This window comes from Oryzias latipes, chromosome 15, assembly GCF_053564925.1.
Source record: "Oryzias latipes strain Hd-rR chromosome 15, Olatipes_Hd-rR_3.1".
In the NCBI taxonomy this organism is placed as follows: Eukaryota; Metazoa; Chordata; class Actinopteri; order Beloniformes; family Adrianichthyidae; genus Oryzias; species Oryzias latipes.
This window is the reverse complement of record NC_136251.1, coordinates 24643745-24660020: the sequence shown is the minus strand read 5'-3', so window position 1 is coordinate 24660020 and position 16276 is coordinate 24643745. Positions and strand designations below refer to the sequence as shown.

The window sequence follows — 16276 nt, the reverse complement described above, 5'->3', positions numbered from 1 at the left end:
TGGGTATAAAAATAACCTAAAGTAGCTTCTTTTTAGACTTCATTGTGGTTCTCGTTTGGCTTAGTGCTTCTTGCAGGCAAATACATTTGATAATGACGATAATGACAGCTTTTAAGTTGTTTTATGAACCGAATCCCTAAAGTGTCCTTGTCGTAACTTCCCTTTTGGATGTGTCTGTTCCTTTTTTTTTCAGGCCTGCGCAGTAGTTACTCATGCAGCATCTGCAGCGTAGTTCTCAACTCGATCGAGCAGTACCATGCACACCTCCAGGGCTCCAAGCACCAGAACAAGTAAGTACCTTGAAGGTATGGAAATGCGGGTTGTTATTTCAAAACCTCCTTTATGATCCAACTGCATGAGCTTTGAAATGATTTGTTAGAAGCTGTTAAAGACGCACTAACATTTCATCTTTGTGGTATTAAGAAAAAAGAAAGGGCTGAAAAGTAGGTAAAACAAGGGTGTAAACTTTTTATGGTAAGGGTGTCCAAACATATTGCAACAAAGACCAAATTTTGGTGAAGTGAAAACGTCAGATGGCCAAACAACTTGCTTGCATTCTTTAAACCCATATAATACCATATATTTCTAACAAACTACAGTACATAATCTCACATATTTTGCAATGGAATATTTTTCATGTCTGCACACAACAAAAATAAATCTATTTTTTTACCATAATTAATATAAACTTTATTTGAAGACTAGAAATAAAACAAAGAAAAAGTGTGTCAACATTATATCTGAGTTCATATCAAATGTTACATATTACACAGGGTCAAATGTTTACTGCAAACTTCTACATTAATTTATGTAAACAGGAAAATGACACAAATAGTTATCTTATTCTGAAATGCAAACCTCTGTGGTTTTATTCAGAGAAACAAATAATTCTATTGTTCTCGTTTAGCCCTAATGTCTCTGAAGGTCAAGTGGACAAAGGTTGTTGCCTCGGGTTTATAAGGCTTAATGTGAGAAAGTTCTGGGGGTTGGATTTTATTTATTTATTTATTTTGTCATTTTGACAGGAACCTGTGGGCCGATAGAAACTTGAATACGGGCCATATTTGGCCCACGGGCCGGGCTTCGAATGTGCCTGATCTATGCCATAAATAATGTTAAATTTAGCTTTTGGTTCAATAAAAAGTCTGTAATTCTGGGGAAGATTTTCCTGCACATGGATGTTGTGGACTTTTACTTCTCATTACTTATTTTACCTATTTTAGTGAATTCTTAACTGTCTTGTATTGTAATTCATTGCCAGTATAATGGTATGCGGTTGTTTTAAAATGTTAGTTCTTATTTAGCTCGTTTGAAATGTTCTTTTTAATACTTTCCTTTGTATCGTAAAGCTTTATGGGACCTAGCTATAAAGTGCTCTAGCAATATATTCCAGTCATTCATTCTAGCTCATTTTTTACTTTTTTATTCCAAAATCTTTGCGTCTTCATCTTATTTCTGTTTTAAATATTGTTTTCAGCTTATCCACTTCCTATCTTCTTCCAAACACAAAACTATAATTTTACAAAGAAGATCCATCCGTCTCTTCTTGGTTAGAGCTTCTGCTGCAAGTTTTCTTTTTCATCTTTAAGCACCTTTAAAATTGTGATTTTTTTTTTTTTGTTTTGTTTTTGTTTTTGTTTTGCTGATACAAATATTTGGATAAAGGGTAAGACACACAAAAGAGAATAAAAGACAAGAATAAAGAATCAGTTCCAGATTGACAACACGTCTCATTATTTTTAACCACTAGCAGCAGAAGTGTGACACAGGAGAATTAAATTGCATGTGATTAACAAGACATGCTGTGATTATAGTGATTATACTGCTACTTTGTGTCTTTAAGTAATGAATTGTCAAATTTAAAAAAAAAGGCACTGGAGGATTTTTGTTTTGGTGACAGAATTTTTCTGTAGTTAGCCAATCTAACTAACTTTGTTTTTTTGTTTTTTAGAGTAGTGGGTGTAAAATTTCTTTATCAAAGAGGAGATAAAAAGCTTTGTGTGTCTAGTGTTTGGCCACAAGTCATTTTGATTTTGTTTAACTAAAATAGGGTTTTAAATCTTTTATTTAGGGTTATTTAGATTATTTTCAGTGAAAAAATATGTGTAGGTGGTTTGAAAGCTGAAGAGTGGCAGGGATAAACCTCTGGTTGTATTAATATGTAAAAACAATAAACATTGAAGTCAAATTTGACCAAAGACTTAAACTAACTCTCTGTTTTCTATACATTTGGAATTCTATTCAGGGACCTTCAGTATGATTTTATTTTTTTAGCGCAGAGCTTATGCGTGAGGATACATCAGAATTTGATGCTTCTTTTTCCTCAAAGGCAACTTTCAAACATCTTTTTTTTTTTTTTAAATGTAGAGCTGTTAGCTGAAATGAAGGATTTCAGAAAACCTAAATAAAACAATAATACAGATATTATAAATGAATTTCATAGGATTGGCTGTACATTTAATGACCCCATCCACTGTCAGAAAGTTGCATTAATGGGATTCACCCAATCGATGTCCTTCACTAATTTTAATAATAGTCATGGTAGATTTTCCTTATTCTAGGGGTCTAACGATTTATTTTAACAGCAATTTGATTCGTATCATAATTTGTGGTTACTAATACGATTCATAGACAATAATTGTTCATTCTGAACGATCTGATTCACTGACCTGACGGAACATTTTTAGAACATTCTACCACACTGCATGGTCACATGTCTTTGTTAAATTCAAAGTGTTTCAACACATTGGGCTGCAATGATGGTTGATCAGTTTTTGCTGCCATCACATGTGCGTTGTCCGCAGGATGTTAGTGAGTCACCTTTAGGTCGTTCATAAAAATTCAGTTGTCCGATTTGCTGATGTGTTTGTTTCTTCCCTCTTGTTTTTGGTTAAAGCCTTTTCAAAGTCACTTAGACCAGGGTGATCCATGAAGCATCGGTGAGCTCGCTCCTGTAATTTGAGGGGTCTGTTTTTTGTATTTTTTGCATGAAGTCTCATGGGATTATTGGCAGAATGTCACATGCTTGCTGCTTCAATATTGCTACAGCCTGTTTCACCACCCAATACTAAATTACACATCTATAGGTGAGGGATCCCTGCATTATAGGCCGGAAATTCACAGCAATGTCAGCAAAAACAGATGAAATCTTTTGACAAAGTAAGAACTGTTGAAGTCGGTGTTCTGCTGGGAAAATACAATAGTTTGTTTAAGTCGATCTGTTTTAAAAGTAAGAGTACTTTTAAGCCCAAGTAATTTGTGTGTTGTAATACCTTCCCCTGAGTCCTCGTGGGATGTTTTTTTATATTTATTTTTTTGTAAATGTGCTATAGAGGGAACACAGGTACTGAAGGAAGTCTGTACGGTGCAGCTTCAGTGCTTTAACCATCCTTGGGGAAAAGGAGAACAAGAGCAAAGGTTCCACCTGGTCAAACTTACCTCCTCTGTGCAACCACCAGAGCAAAACAAGATGGATCTTCATGAGTGTGTGTTAGAATCTACCACAGGTTATCCCTCAGTAGATTGGTTTAATAAATCTCCACATTCATTGTACAGTGCCTCTCATTTGGCCGAGTAAGGTGTTGGCATAGAACAAATAAACCACAGATGAAGACATTTGCACCTGTGAGTGATGGCATGTGTCATCATCATCTGGGCTTGTGTCACATCTGTGTTGTTTTACACTCAGCAAGAGCTTTTCCTTATGTAGGAATGAGATGAAAGAAGAGAACAGCTGACAGGACCATTAGTTACCACAGAGTTTCCATCACAAGAGTGGATGTCTCTCTTTTTGTGTGCGTTTTGTGTCTTTGTGATGTTCGGCTTTAGGAATGTGTCATCCAAAAAACAACAGTCTGCTGCATTTTTTAAACAGCTGGGTGCATCTCTCTCCCAGCATCTGTTTCATCTGCAGGTCATTTGAAAGGCTCCACACAGCATATAGCAAATAGTGAGTCCAGGCTGGCTGCTGTAATTGGACCTGTACACAATGACAGCAGCGGGACTTAAAGAGATGAGCAGGCAAATCATTTTCCGTGTACAGTTTGTTAAGATTAAGCTTATGCAGTTAGTTGGCAAGAAGACAAGGACAGAGGCAGGCATCGCATTGAACCAGGCAGATGAACACTAAATCCTCATATAAAACTCTAAAAACTAATGGTCCAGATATAGAAAAGAAACCTAAACACAGAATAAAGGGCTGCGTGCCAAGAGAAGCTTCATTGTTCTTTCAAGGCACACCGCTGTGTGACAAAAATGAAAAGGTTTTATGATGAGAAATTTCAATTCCCAGCTGTGAAAAAAGCAGATCCTCTCACAAAGTAATCAGAGATCAAGGTTAATAATCATCTGGAAAAATAGCAGTTTTAAAGCAGGTGTTACATAAGTTTAATCTAAAGAATATTTTTATTACTTGAGTCTATGTTTTTGTCAGGTTTTCATGGGGGCGGAAGACTTCGGAAAAGTGACAAAAGAGAACGGCATAGTTTCATTCCAAATGAAAGTATCAAAAGTACTATTTGAAACTGTTTTTTTTATTTTCACTTTTTTTAAAACGGCAGTTCTTTTAGCTGAGGTGCACATTCTAATGCTTACAGAAGATTGTATTGATGATTTTTTTTAATCTTTGTCAATAATTATACTAATATTGACTCAAAATTGGGGGGACAAAGCTTGTTGCTGGAGGAGTAGCTCTTCTCCCATACCCCTTGTAGCTCCGCCCATGTAATCACGTGTTTTTTATTTGTGAGAGAAAAATAACTTAATGCACAGTTTTTCTGTTCTTATCTGCAATTTTTCCACAGTTTTCTCATTAATTGTATCAATGAAACAGTATCAATTGAAAGTACATTTTCATTGTGCTTATTGGTTAATTGAAAGAAACATAGAAGAAAATGTTCTGATCTGGTCCTAATATATTCTGAATTCAAACTGAAATGAATTAGGCCATATGACGTGTAGTTAGTTAATTATTTGACGTTAGTCTGTGTTTGGGAAATGAATGGTTTATGTTTAGTCACTTTACAGATGGTCTTATGTACAAAGACTCACAAATGAGGTACAACAGCAAAAACATAAGTCAGAGTTGAACAGTTTAGCCTGGGATTTTTTGCAGCAGGTCAAGGGATCATTTAATCATTGACTGTTTAGGTGTTGAGGTGCTGTTGAGTTGCACCTCAGATGAGAATCAGGGCTTTGAATTTGATGTTAGCCACAGGAAGCCAGTGCAGACATATTTACTATGGTGTGATGTGTGTGTTTGTTTGTTTTTTAAGCAGAGTAAAAATGAGATGTGCAGCAGCATTTTGGATCCTTCGCGGAGGCTTGATTATGCAGGCTTATAACCTTATTAGATCATTGTACTAATCCATTCAGAAATGCCTGAACAAGAAGCTGGGTCAAGAAAAAAAGTAGGGTCTTGGATCTTTCTGATTTTGCATATGGCAAATAGAGACACTCCGGAGGTGGAGACCACATTTTGAAAAGATGGATGTTGAAGATGACTCCAGGTTTAATGCAGAATTTGTGGAGACAGTCACTAATAATTTCCAGTTGACTAAAGATGCGCTGTATGGAAGAGCTGGCAGCTAATACCAACAATTCTGCTTTAAGGAGACTGAGTCAAAGATTTTTTTTCTCATCTACGCAGTTATGTTTGTCAGACAGGCAAAATACATTGGTACTTCATGTAGTAGGTAAAGACGGGAATAGTTGCTTGTCAAACAGTTAACAAACACCATGTAAAGAACATTGGAGGAAATTCAAAAGCTCAGAGATGTTGAGAAGAAAAGGTGACCAAGAACATCACCATGAAGAAACATCAGTGTAATAGTAGTGGGAGCAGGATTTCTCCCACCGCTAAAATGGTTGAAACATTTGCCTAGACTATTACCATTTATACTAGATCAGATTCCCAATTTATAACAAAATTGGGCATCTAAAAAGAAGTTTCAATGATGATTATTTTTTTATACTCAAGAAAGATCCAGGACAGATGCTTCTATCATTTTCATTGGTTCTACTTGGTGAAGTGGCAACGATATGTCATTAATCATAGGAACTCGATTGAGTTCCTATGATTAATAGGAACTCAATCCCACATCTGGTAGTTTCTCAGATGTGGTGGAAGGTGCTACTCACCTTTATTAATACTCTTCTGTATGGAATGTATTGTTGTATAGGGTCCAAAAACTTCTGCATAGGTTCGTAGATTTTCCCCAGAACAAAAAAACATTTGTTAGTGGAAAATAGTTTGCTACAGAAGCATCCATCCATCCATCCATCCATCCATCCATTTTCTTAACCCACTATATCCCTTTCTGGGTCACAGGGGTTATAGAAGTTGGATAAATGACATTTGTTGGAATAGTGTTGTACGATGAATTCATCAGTAAGAAACCACACCAACAAGCAAAGTTTCTTGTGCACAAGAGAGAAAAACAAGTTTGACGGGGGATTGCCATGACCCTTTTTCTCCTTCTCACAGGAATGCTGCTCTCCGTTCTCCTTTTATTGAGAATACAAGTAGGAGATTACAACTTACAAGCAGAGAAACAGAGTTGAAAAGTTCATTTGGGGTGTTGTATAATGAACAGCCACCATGTACATTTATTACCAACCAGCCAGGGGTCTAAAAAAGGAAGTGCTGGGCATTTAGGCATAGTTAAAGGATTTACAGAAGCTTGTGTAAAATAGACATGACAGTTATGGAAGTTATTTAGAGTCTTTAAGACAAACCTGAGCCACCCATGTGTCTGACCATGGACTCTGCTGGTGTTTTAAGAAGCACAGAGATGTTCACAAAGTCAAGAGGATTGATTGGATTACTTTCTTAGAGCTTTAAATGCAAGTCAATGCAAGCCTAGGAATATAAACGTGCGCCTAAAAACTAATTGAAGCACATTTTAGAGAGAAAAGCAAACGAAGGAAGTGAGAAAAGGTGCCAGCAGGAGTGTAATTTGCACTTGTTTGGTGTAAAGTCACTCTGAATGCAAACGGTTGAGCCACCGACCTGCTAACAGGCACGATGCATCTGTGAGTTTGATTATGAGTGCGCATGCGCTTTCTCTCGCTGCTTAAGGCAAGGTGAAAGGCAATGAGGAGTGTTGCTGGTTGGCTGTCCACTGTCACACTTAAACACACACAAACACACACAGGCTGATGCCTTAGGCTCTCCTCATCCTCCACCAAAAGCACCGGTCCTTCTCTTCTTCACAAAAATAACAACCACTTCTGTGATGTTTGTAAATTCATGTCAGGGACACATAATTCTGAAATCAGGACTCATCTCTGCTTAGAAACTGTCAGCTGATTTTTTTTTACCAGGCTGATGAAACATAATAATATAAAAATACACAAAATAATAAATAAATAACATATACGATATAACATAATACAATTTATATATTTATTTGTTATTTTTATATGTTAATGATAAATAATGATATATACATTTTTAATAGTATAGACTACAAATGCATTTAGTTGTTGGAATTACACCAACAACTCTTAAATTAAAAGTGATTTTTTTTTCTCTCTTTTATCAGCATGGAGGCACAACAGAGAAATTCCCTATGCTCCTTTTTTTTTTTTTTTGGTGTTTCCTATATTTTCAAACTGACAAACATGAACTCATGAAGCCAAAAACAGCTCCTGAAATAATCGCAGCAGGGAGTTGACACTCACAGAATCTTCTCGTGAAAATGCCAATCTTTACAGCCGTCACTGGCATGCTCACATCCTTGTTCCAAAATAGTTTAGGTTCAGCCAGTTCATCCTATGACGATGAATAGATGATGGATAGTGGGCTCACCTGTTTGATGGCAGTTTGGCTTTAATATTAGCTAAATTTAAAAAAAATGTTAAAAAAAGCTAATAAGGTTTCCTTTTTCCTTTTCACACACACAGAATAGTTACAATTCTTACTCAATGCAAAGGAAAAAGGATAACGTTACAGTCTGCCACCCACATTTTGGTCAGTAAATTCATCTAACTGTAATGCACAAACCCAAGTGTGAAATATTCGACAGACGTCTTTGTGTGTATTTTTGGATATAAAGCTGACCTTCACATCTAATCACAAACATCCGGGCTGCCTGTACAGCTATATGTACTATCACTGCCCTCCCTGTCAAGCATTCTCATTCTCACATATCTTGCACCCGGAATATGTGACCCTGGGAGATTCATTGGCTTATACATTGAAAACCCCATTCACTCACACATCCACCCCATCCTCTGTTTCACTTTGCTCATTCCTGCTGGTCTCTCTGACTCTGCTTTCTTCAGTTCCATCACAACACGCTTTCCACCTTTTATCTTATGTGCTTCGATTTTATACTAAGGCTTTTCTCTACATACAGGCTTGTGTTGTGATAAATTGACTTCTATTTGTTTGCAGCCCATTTTGCAAATACATTACGAGTTTTACAACACATTAGATTAGGTTCATACACCAAAGGGAATGTAAGCCAAAAACAAGCAAAACAATTATTAGAAGAAAAAAAAACTTTAAAAAGAAAAATAGAAATAACTGGAATGTAGAAAACTGCACACCAGTTTTGAAAAATTGTGATCCTTCAAACAAAAAGTTAGCCAGCAAACGTCAAATTAGAAAATATTTTAAAAACACTATTATTTTCTGACCCATAGAGGATCTCTCTGAAAAGATACGCCTTTTCTTTCCACATGAAAAAGAATAACCAAAACTGGAAAATCCAATTGTAACTCATCACAAAACTGAAAGGGATACAGCAAGATCAGTGACCTAAAAAAATCTGTCAAAACATAGATGTCGCAGTAACCAGGAAGTTTTTATCGAGATGAAACACCACTAATCAGAGCCGTAGTGCCCTCCACGTAATGTGACAGTGCGGGCAAGTGTGTATGACTCCGTTTACGAGTTAGCTGTCAACATTTTAGGCAGATCAGATATCTTAGATGACACTTCTTCGACTCTGTTGTCCAAGAAAGAATTCCGCCTCCCACTTTAGTGTACAACTGCAACAGAACACGGCAGTGAGAACATCGAAAACGTGTGATGATTAATGTTAACACATTCTTTGTTAAGATCAGGCGCAGTTTTTCAGCTCAGATGGGGTCCAGCATGGTATTTGTGAATGCGACCAAAATAACTGTGGCGAAAGCATCATCAGAAAAGGGAGGCATGCAGATTGATGGGGGGTGATAGAGGCTTGCTCACTAAAACAAAAAGGTGTTAGGAAGATGATGTTTATGAAGATAATACCATGTATTCAAATGGACAAAAATCTCATTAGCAGCATGAGTCACAGACTTCAGCTGCTACAGTAAAAGAATGCCAAAAAATAGTTTAGAAAAGGGAAAAAAAAGAAAAAAAGTAATAAAAAAATGCAATAAAAGTTTTTTGAACCAATTGTGTGAATATGAAAATCTTGTACTCCTACCTCATCCTTCAATCCTGTGGCCATCTGTGTAAAGATAGACAAAGGTAGGGATGATGTCAACGTTTTTGACAGCCACAGAAACACGCCTGTGTGATAGAAGATCACGACTTGCAAAAATAAAAAAGATAAACAAGTCAATAAATTTTACTTAACCTTGAACTTTTGTCGTTGATTTTAAAAATGTCTTCTGCTACTTTTTTTTTTATTCCTCTAGGAATCAGAAGAAGTAGCTTGAGAACCCGTTTTATCAATCAATCAATCAAATTGTAGAGCACCTTTCATCAACATTTTGTAGAACATAAGATGCTTGCCATATATAACATAAATAAACGATGGTTAAAACCATGAAGAGCCCTAGAACATAATATTTGCTGCTTCTCACATTGGATACAGATAAGAGAGCAGCGTCTGAGGATCTAAAAGTTCTGGAAGGTTTGTGAAGGCCATGTCACACAGCCACTATGTACATTTTGTACAAATTTCTGTCTGTTTGTATGCATATGTGATATACGTAATTCAAAAGTGTTTCTTTCTTCTTCGATGTGCACAGATGTCCGTTAAGGGTTTTAGCTGATGGGTCTTTACGTAAATTAGGTTTTGAGCTGTTCAAAATTTTTGGTCGGTTGAGAATACCCATTTAAGCGTATTTGATGTAGTTTACACATAAATCCAGTGTTCGGGATAACAGATTACAAAGTAACAAATTACTGTAATTTAATTATGTTTGCTGGTAAAGGAGGAATGTAACGAATTACAGTTCAAATTACTGGACTATAGAAACCCTTGTTACTTCGGTTTTACGTGCACTGACATTCCTGTCTGGTTGTGTCAGGAAGGATTTTTATTTACTCAGTTTTACATAAAAAAGATTTAACTCTTGAAAAATAAAATATTAACTTAAATAGAAGGGTTCCACTAAAGAACAATAGTAACTTCCTCTCAGCTCTGGAATCAATGCAACTCTCACAACAATGTTTAGTCTTTGTGTTCAGGTCTTCTCTTTAGCTCCTGCAGGTTTTCTTCCTCATGGTCACAGCTGGTTCAGGTTGATAATCAGCACAGCTGCTTTTGGTTTCTAATTAGACCCTGTGGCGTATGTAAGGTTATGGTTCCCGTGCCCTAGGATTTCAACAACCACCAAGAGCGATAGGAGATAGACAACAGCTGGGAATCTGAAAACAGAAACTGAGGGCAGAGCTGCAAAAACTGACAAGAGTGTAGTCATGACAGGAATCTGTCACAGAAAACTGAAGCTCACTGATAATTGAATCAAACCAGATGAGAGCAATTTAAGAACACAGCGGAAAGATCAACTTCTTTCAAAATGTGGACATTATAAAAACTCTTCTAAGATAATGAAATGGATAGATGCATTGTGGGGAATTGCAAGCTTGACCATCTTTTAGAAGTTAAGGGTTACATAAGTACAAGAATGAATTATGTTCAAGTGAAGCAGTAAACCACGTATTTGACTACTATTATAAATCATTTCAATCCAGTCAAAACCTTTTTTCAGTGACGCAGATCAATGAAAAATGCTTTGATAATTTTTTCACAAATATGTGACAAGTGCAAGTAAGATGTGAGTGAATTTCAAAAGTTGAAGATTGAGATTGTTGAATTACTTATTGATTAGAAAGAGTTTTACTAACAGATGAGAGGCATTTGCCAAATGGCTTTTCAAATGAATAAATACAGTATCAGCAGATTGCAGAGATGAACAGCAACTGTGCATACTGTAACAAATGCACACAATTCATATTGATGTACATATTTCATTAATATACCTTCAAGATGCTTGTGCAAAAGTCTCCCATCAAAAATCTGCCTTCAGGGTTTTTAAACCAGTCGCATGATTCAGTTAGACAACCAAAGTAGTCAGTGGTTCAAACGTTCTCAGTAACAGGCATTTTTCTGCATGAAAGTCGGCCAGAACAACGATTTGAAGACTATTACTGGCATTCATTGCAGTTATGTTGTCTTTCCAGTTAGCATAAGAACTTGTGACCCAGAGAAGCAGCCAATAAAGCAATATGCTGGTTGGAGCAGATTAGGCAACAACAAAAAATGTTGCATTACCTGTAAAAATGTTTATTGGTGTTATGCATTTTTTTTCTCAACTTTTGATTTATTTACTGGTTTGCTGTTGAAGACTGTTATCAGCTTTAAGTCCACATGAGGCTGCATCCAATCTAAAATTGCAAGGAAAACTCTTTAAACTCTTGGACTATAACATGTTAAAAGACACCAAAAAACATTATTATATTTTTTAATGCTGGGCATAAATAATTAAAGATGATTAGTCAGAAATACAAAAGGCAAATAACATTATTTAAAAAAAAGAAAATAATACTGGCCCAGCCACTGACTGACTGAGGCTGTACTAACAAAATGTTAAACAAAAATCTACAAACTGGGCTGGTTCACCTGGACCAGGCAGTAAGTCAGCAGGAGAGCACAAGAAGAGCACACGGCGCCCTGGCAGCATGGAACAAATGTACTGCTACCTGTCCCCTTCCAGAGGAAACGACACAACCAAAAGTGTGCTCTCCCACTTTTTTCAAAGGCCAACTTGAGGGATGAGTCCTGACGGAGGCAACAGAGTGTAGAGGCCACTGTTTTAACAGCCATTAGTGGGATAGTTGCTGACAGCCAGTGTATCATCCCTCTTCTTCTCAGCCCTGTGTGGGGGTGTGTCTGCATGTCTGTGCTCCAATTAGGATAAAGTGCAGAGGTAGGATGGACAATTGTGTAGAACGCTGAAATTTGTTGAGCTATCTGAGGGGCTGGCGCTTGTTTCAAGATTAGAACAAAAGATTAGAGAAAAAAAGCTTTTATTTTGAACATTTGATCTTTTTTGTCTGCTATAAGGTAATGAGAAGAATGACTTAACTGGGGAATTAACATTTCAGAACATCATAAAAGCAAAAAGCTATACCCATATTTAGCTAGAAAGCACTACTGTTGCCTATTCTCTATCATCATGGGAACTATACAAAGACTGTGGATCAGTCAAGGTTGTACTGTGTTAAAAAGCTCTAAAATGCATAAACAGCACTCTTTGTGGGGGAAAAAGCTAATTCCAACGAGTTCCTTTTTTTAATTACATGCTGCTTTCCTGCATCTGCAGTTCCTTTAGCTTCCAGGTGATAAAGGCACACAGCAGTCCAACTGCACCTGTCAACATGATAAGCAATCAGGCATTCTAGATAAAGGCAGAATCCACAGCAAATCCTGCACACTAAACACGAAGCTTTGTGCTCCAGTCCATCTTCTTTGTTTTAATTTGGGGCACAGCCAGATAGCTACCACAATAGACGGACGGTTGTAATTATGAATGAGACAAGAATATTTGGCAAAAGTTCCCATATAAAGGCTGCATGGTCCAAAGGGGGCTGTTTAGTGCAGCAGTTAATGAAAAACAACAGATGTAGCATTATAGTGATATCGAATCTCTGCAAGGATATTGCTCGTTGTGTCATCCATTCTTTGTTTAAATAGTATGAGAACATTTCCCCACTAACTGGTTATGATTTCCTCCCTTCAGGAACAGACCAAACAATTGTCATAACTGGACGGACATAGCAGGACTAACAATTTCTGTCTCTGTTTTGCTTTCAGCTTAAAGCAGCACCAGCAGTAAGAACAGACATCCATGGAAAAAGGAGAAGAAGAGTTTTTGGATTGACAGAAAGCTGGACTTGTTAAAAAGTGATGCACAAAAACTTGAATGCGTGTGAGTGTGGGGTGCCTTTTGATGGTATCTGCTTGCATCAAAAGTATGCACACGAGTAATTTGAGTAGTGTTTGTGATTAGTTCGACACTCAACTGTCTAAGGACCTTTGGCGTGTGTTGACATGCGTCTCCTTTGTGAACAACAATCCTAACATTAATCTGATGTCAGTGAGTTGCCCACAGTGGTAATGAGCTTTCCAATGATAGTCATAGAGCAGAAGTCATACAAAAAGCTCTGCAACTAGCAGCCCTCCAAGTTCTCTGGCGGTGATCCAAGTCTGGACTGCAGTTTCTGACAGTAGCACAGCTCACTTTCAGACCACTTGGGATCTTCTCAGGCCAAGGGTTTAAAATCCACGGACAAGAAAACCCCGATGACCTCAACCACCACTGACTGTGTGTTTGCTTGACTTCAGACATGATTCTTTGCTTTGAGTCTGAGTACTGATTGACGGACTCTTTCACAAATTCCACACATTTAAAACCTAGAGTTTAAAGTTAAAAGCACTACAGACTTCTGCTCAAGAGGATCCGAGTATTTCTGTAAATCCTCCTCTATGAAAAACTTTCCCACAGCTCCAAATACCGATGTCAGTTGCGATGGAGGAGGCACAAAACTCTGCAAGAAGGACGACATGTAGATAACAATTCATTATTTCTAAGGACAGAGAAGAACACCGTACTTCCCTTTTGATTCATGTAGCAGCCAATGTACCATACAACTGCTATGTAACTCAGTGCATGTAAACGTTGCATTCACTTGCCTTTTTGAAGCCTGTTTATTGTGCGTTTTGGCCGTTGCGCTGCTTTTCAGTGACAGCTTCATCATGGATTACAGCACAAGCTTGTAACTGAGTGAGCCTCTGCACCTCTTGAGCTTGGTTTATACATGATTTAAAAAAAGGGAAAACATTTTGATACTTTGATATGAGGCTTGTTACTTTAGTATGACAGCTTTATTGTTACTGTCTTCAAAGTATCTGTAAAGTCACTTTTCAAAGCTTTTTTTGGAGTGAAAGTTACAACTCAGTCAACTCCTCCGATGTTGATTCTTACTCAGCAGGCGGTTCGATCAGCTTTCAGAGCAAGGAAAGCCTCTGAGGGCGCTTCCACACAAGATCTTCTTGTGATTTGAGCTTCAGAAGAATTACACTACAACCCCTTAATAGTTGATGAAGTTCTACTGGGTACTACAAAAGCATCATAACAGGGTTTACTTGCAAACAAACCGAGAGTTGTTTTTAGCAGAACAGAGTTCAACTGCGCTTTCACACATTCTGACAAAACACTATCCAAAGGAAACAAACATAGGTGTGTACCGAACATCCCAGTGTGAAAGCACCCTGAAAGCATTGTTTAGCTGATGGACACTGCTCCATTGCTCCTCCCATCCAATTCTCCCACATTGCAGAAACCTTTTTGATGCAGCCGTTTCTTGTTGGTGCAGCTGTTGCAAATTGTTTACAACTACACAAAGATGGTTGAGACCATTGAATGTACAGGAAAACTGGACAATCAAGCGTGACCTCACCCATAGAAAATGGCTTACTTCCAGCTTCAACGAAATGAAGTCAATTCAAACGCCATTTTTTCCGACATGTTGGAGCCAGCAGGTACTTCCTGTTTGGAACGTGAGAGGGGACAGGTCACTCAGTCCAGTCCAATTCTCATATACACTCAATGGTTGAGACTGAAGATTACAGGGTACGTCTGCACTGAAAACTGAAAGGACGGCTCAGGACCAGCCATCAGCAACAGAGTGAAAAATGAGTGTTTTAAAATGAGCAAAGCAAACATTGTCTAATGTGTCTTATTGCTTTGACTCTTTAGTTTTAAACTCTTTTTTTGTCACAAAGCATATATGTATGAGCAATGTTTTTTATGCAATCATGCTGTAATATTACCAACCATTTAATGTGGACTTTAAATAGTTCAACGAAAAGTGCTATGATGTGTTCTGTGTAAATTTGTAGCTGCAGGTAAACTTTAAATAAAAACCTCTTTAAACTCAAGATGTCGAGCTGCACTGAACCACAGGTGATCATTTTCTTTCAGAAAAGTATAGTTTTTCTGGCACTAAGATGATAAAATCATCTTAAAATCGTGTGTGATGGTTATAATTTGAATGTATATAATTTGTTAAAATGGATAATAAGAAAAATGGACCAAAATCTAGCAAATAGAAGTTGTCACATTTGCAGAGAAAATATTTTGGGGAAAAAAATGCATGTTTAGGATAGGCTTTCATTGAAATACAACAAATTGCTGAATTCTATTATCTTTTTGAAATGCTGTCACAAAATTTCAACAACAAAAAGTCGTTTGATGCTTTTGATTCAAATTACATCTGGATGAGCAGTGACTGACTTATCTCTGCACTGGGATTTTCAAAATAAAACTGTCTGCGTGTGTCCACGTTGGAGCCTGTGCAAAGAGTGACTGCGCCTTGAGTCTCGTATTTGAACTGATGTTACGCAATATATGAGAGAGATTTATCTATGATAGTAACTGTGTGATACGATGCTTGCTGTGGGTGTCTGTATGTGAAGCTGTCACCTTGTCAGCTGTGAGCACATTTGTAAACACACTTGATGATGAATACAATGAAAATGAAAATGACATTTTATTTTCTCTCTTAAACTCCTGACTTGTGTTTTTTCTTGTGTGTTAATTGAAGATGTGTTATTAATTCACTTTCTGGATGGTTTTAGTTAAAAGATATTAATATTTTAAAAAGAAACAAAAATCAAATCATAATTGCTACCTTTAAGACTTTAAAAAAAAGTTAACCAATAACGTTGTCATTTTACTTTTGTTTTACCAGGTTAATGCAGGAAATCAGGGCTTACTCAGACTTGAACCTAAAATCACCTTGTCCCCCCTTCCCAGAGGATCTCAGTAGCTGTTCTTATGGCAACAACATCCCTACGGGTTAGTATGCAGTCAGACGCATCAGTTTAAAATCCCCAGTGGCAGCATGACTGCACACAAGGGCAGCAAATGTTCCACTATATTCATTAATATCAAAAGGCAAAAAAAAAGATATGGAAAATCTGAATTGGAATTAGTTATTTAAGTAAGGCTTTCTGATTTAGCAAAATACAACATTTTAAATTAC

The 16276-nt window shown here is 37.1% G+C and overlaps 1 protein-coding gene across 3 annotated transcripts in view; it reads left to right on the top strand.

Annotated features, from left to right (window-relative positions):
* zgc:171482 (zinc finger protein) overlaps nt 1-15798 on the top strand; it is a 64656-nt gene extending 48858 nt beyond the window's left edge. For 2 of the 3 annotated variants that reach the window (XM_023963348.2, XM_023963350.2), the window contains 2 exons: nt 194-290; nt 13044-15798. In XM_023963348.2, coding sequence (XP_023819116.1) covers nt 194-290; nt 13044-13065 — 119 coding nt within the window. In that variant the 3' untranslated portion in view covers nt 13066-15798. Of the gene's footprint in view, nt 1-193; nt 306-13043 lie in introns of all 3 variants that reach the window. The other variant, XM_023963349.2, reaches the window with a different exon arrangement.
* The last annotated feature ends 478 nt before the right edge of the window (nt 15799-16276 follow it).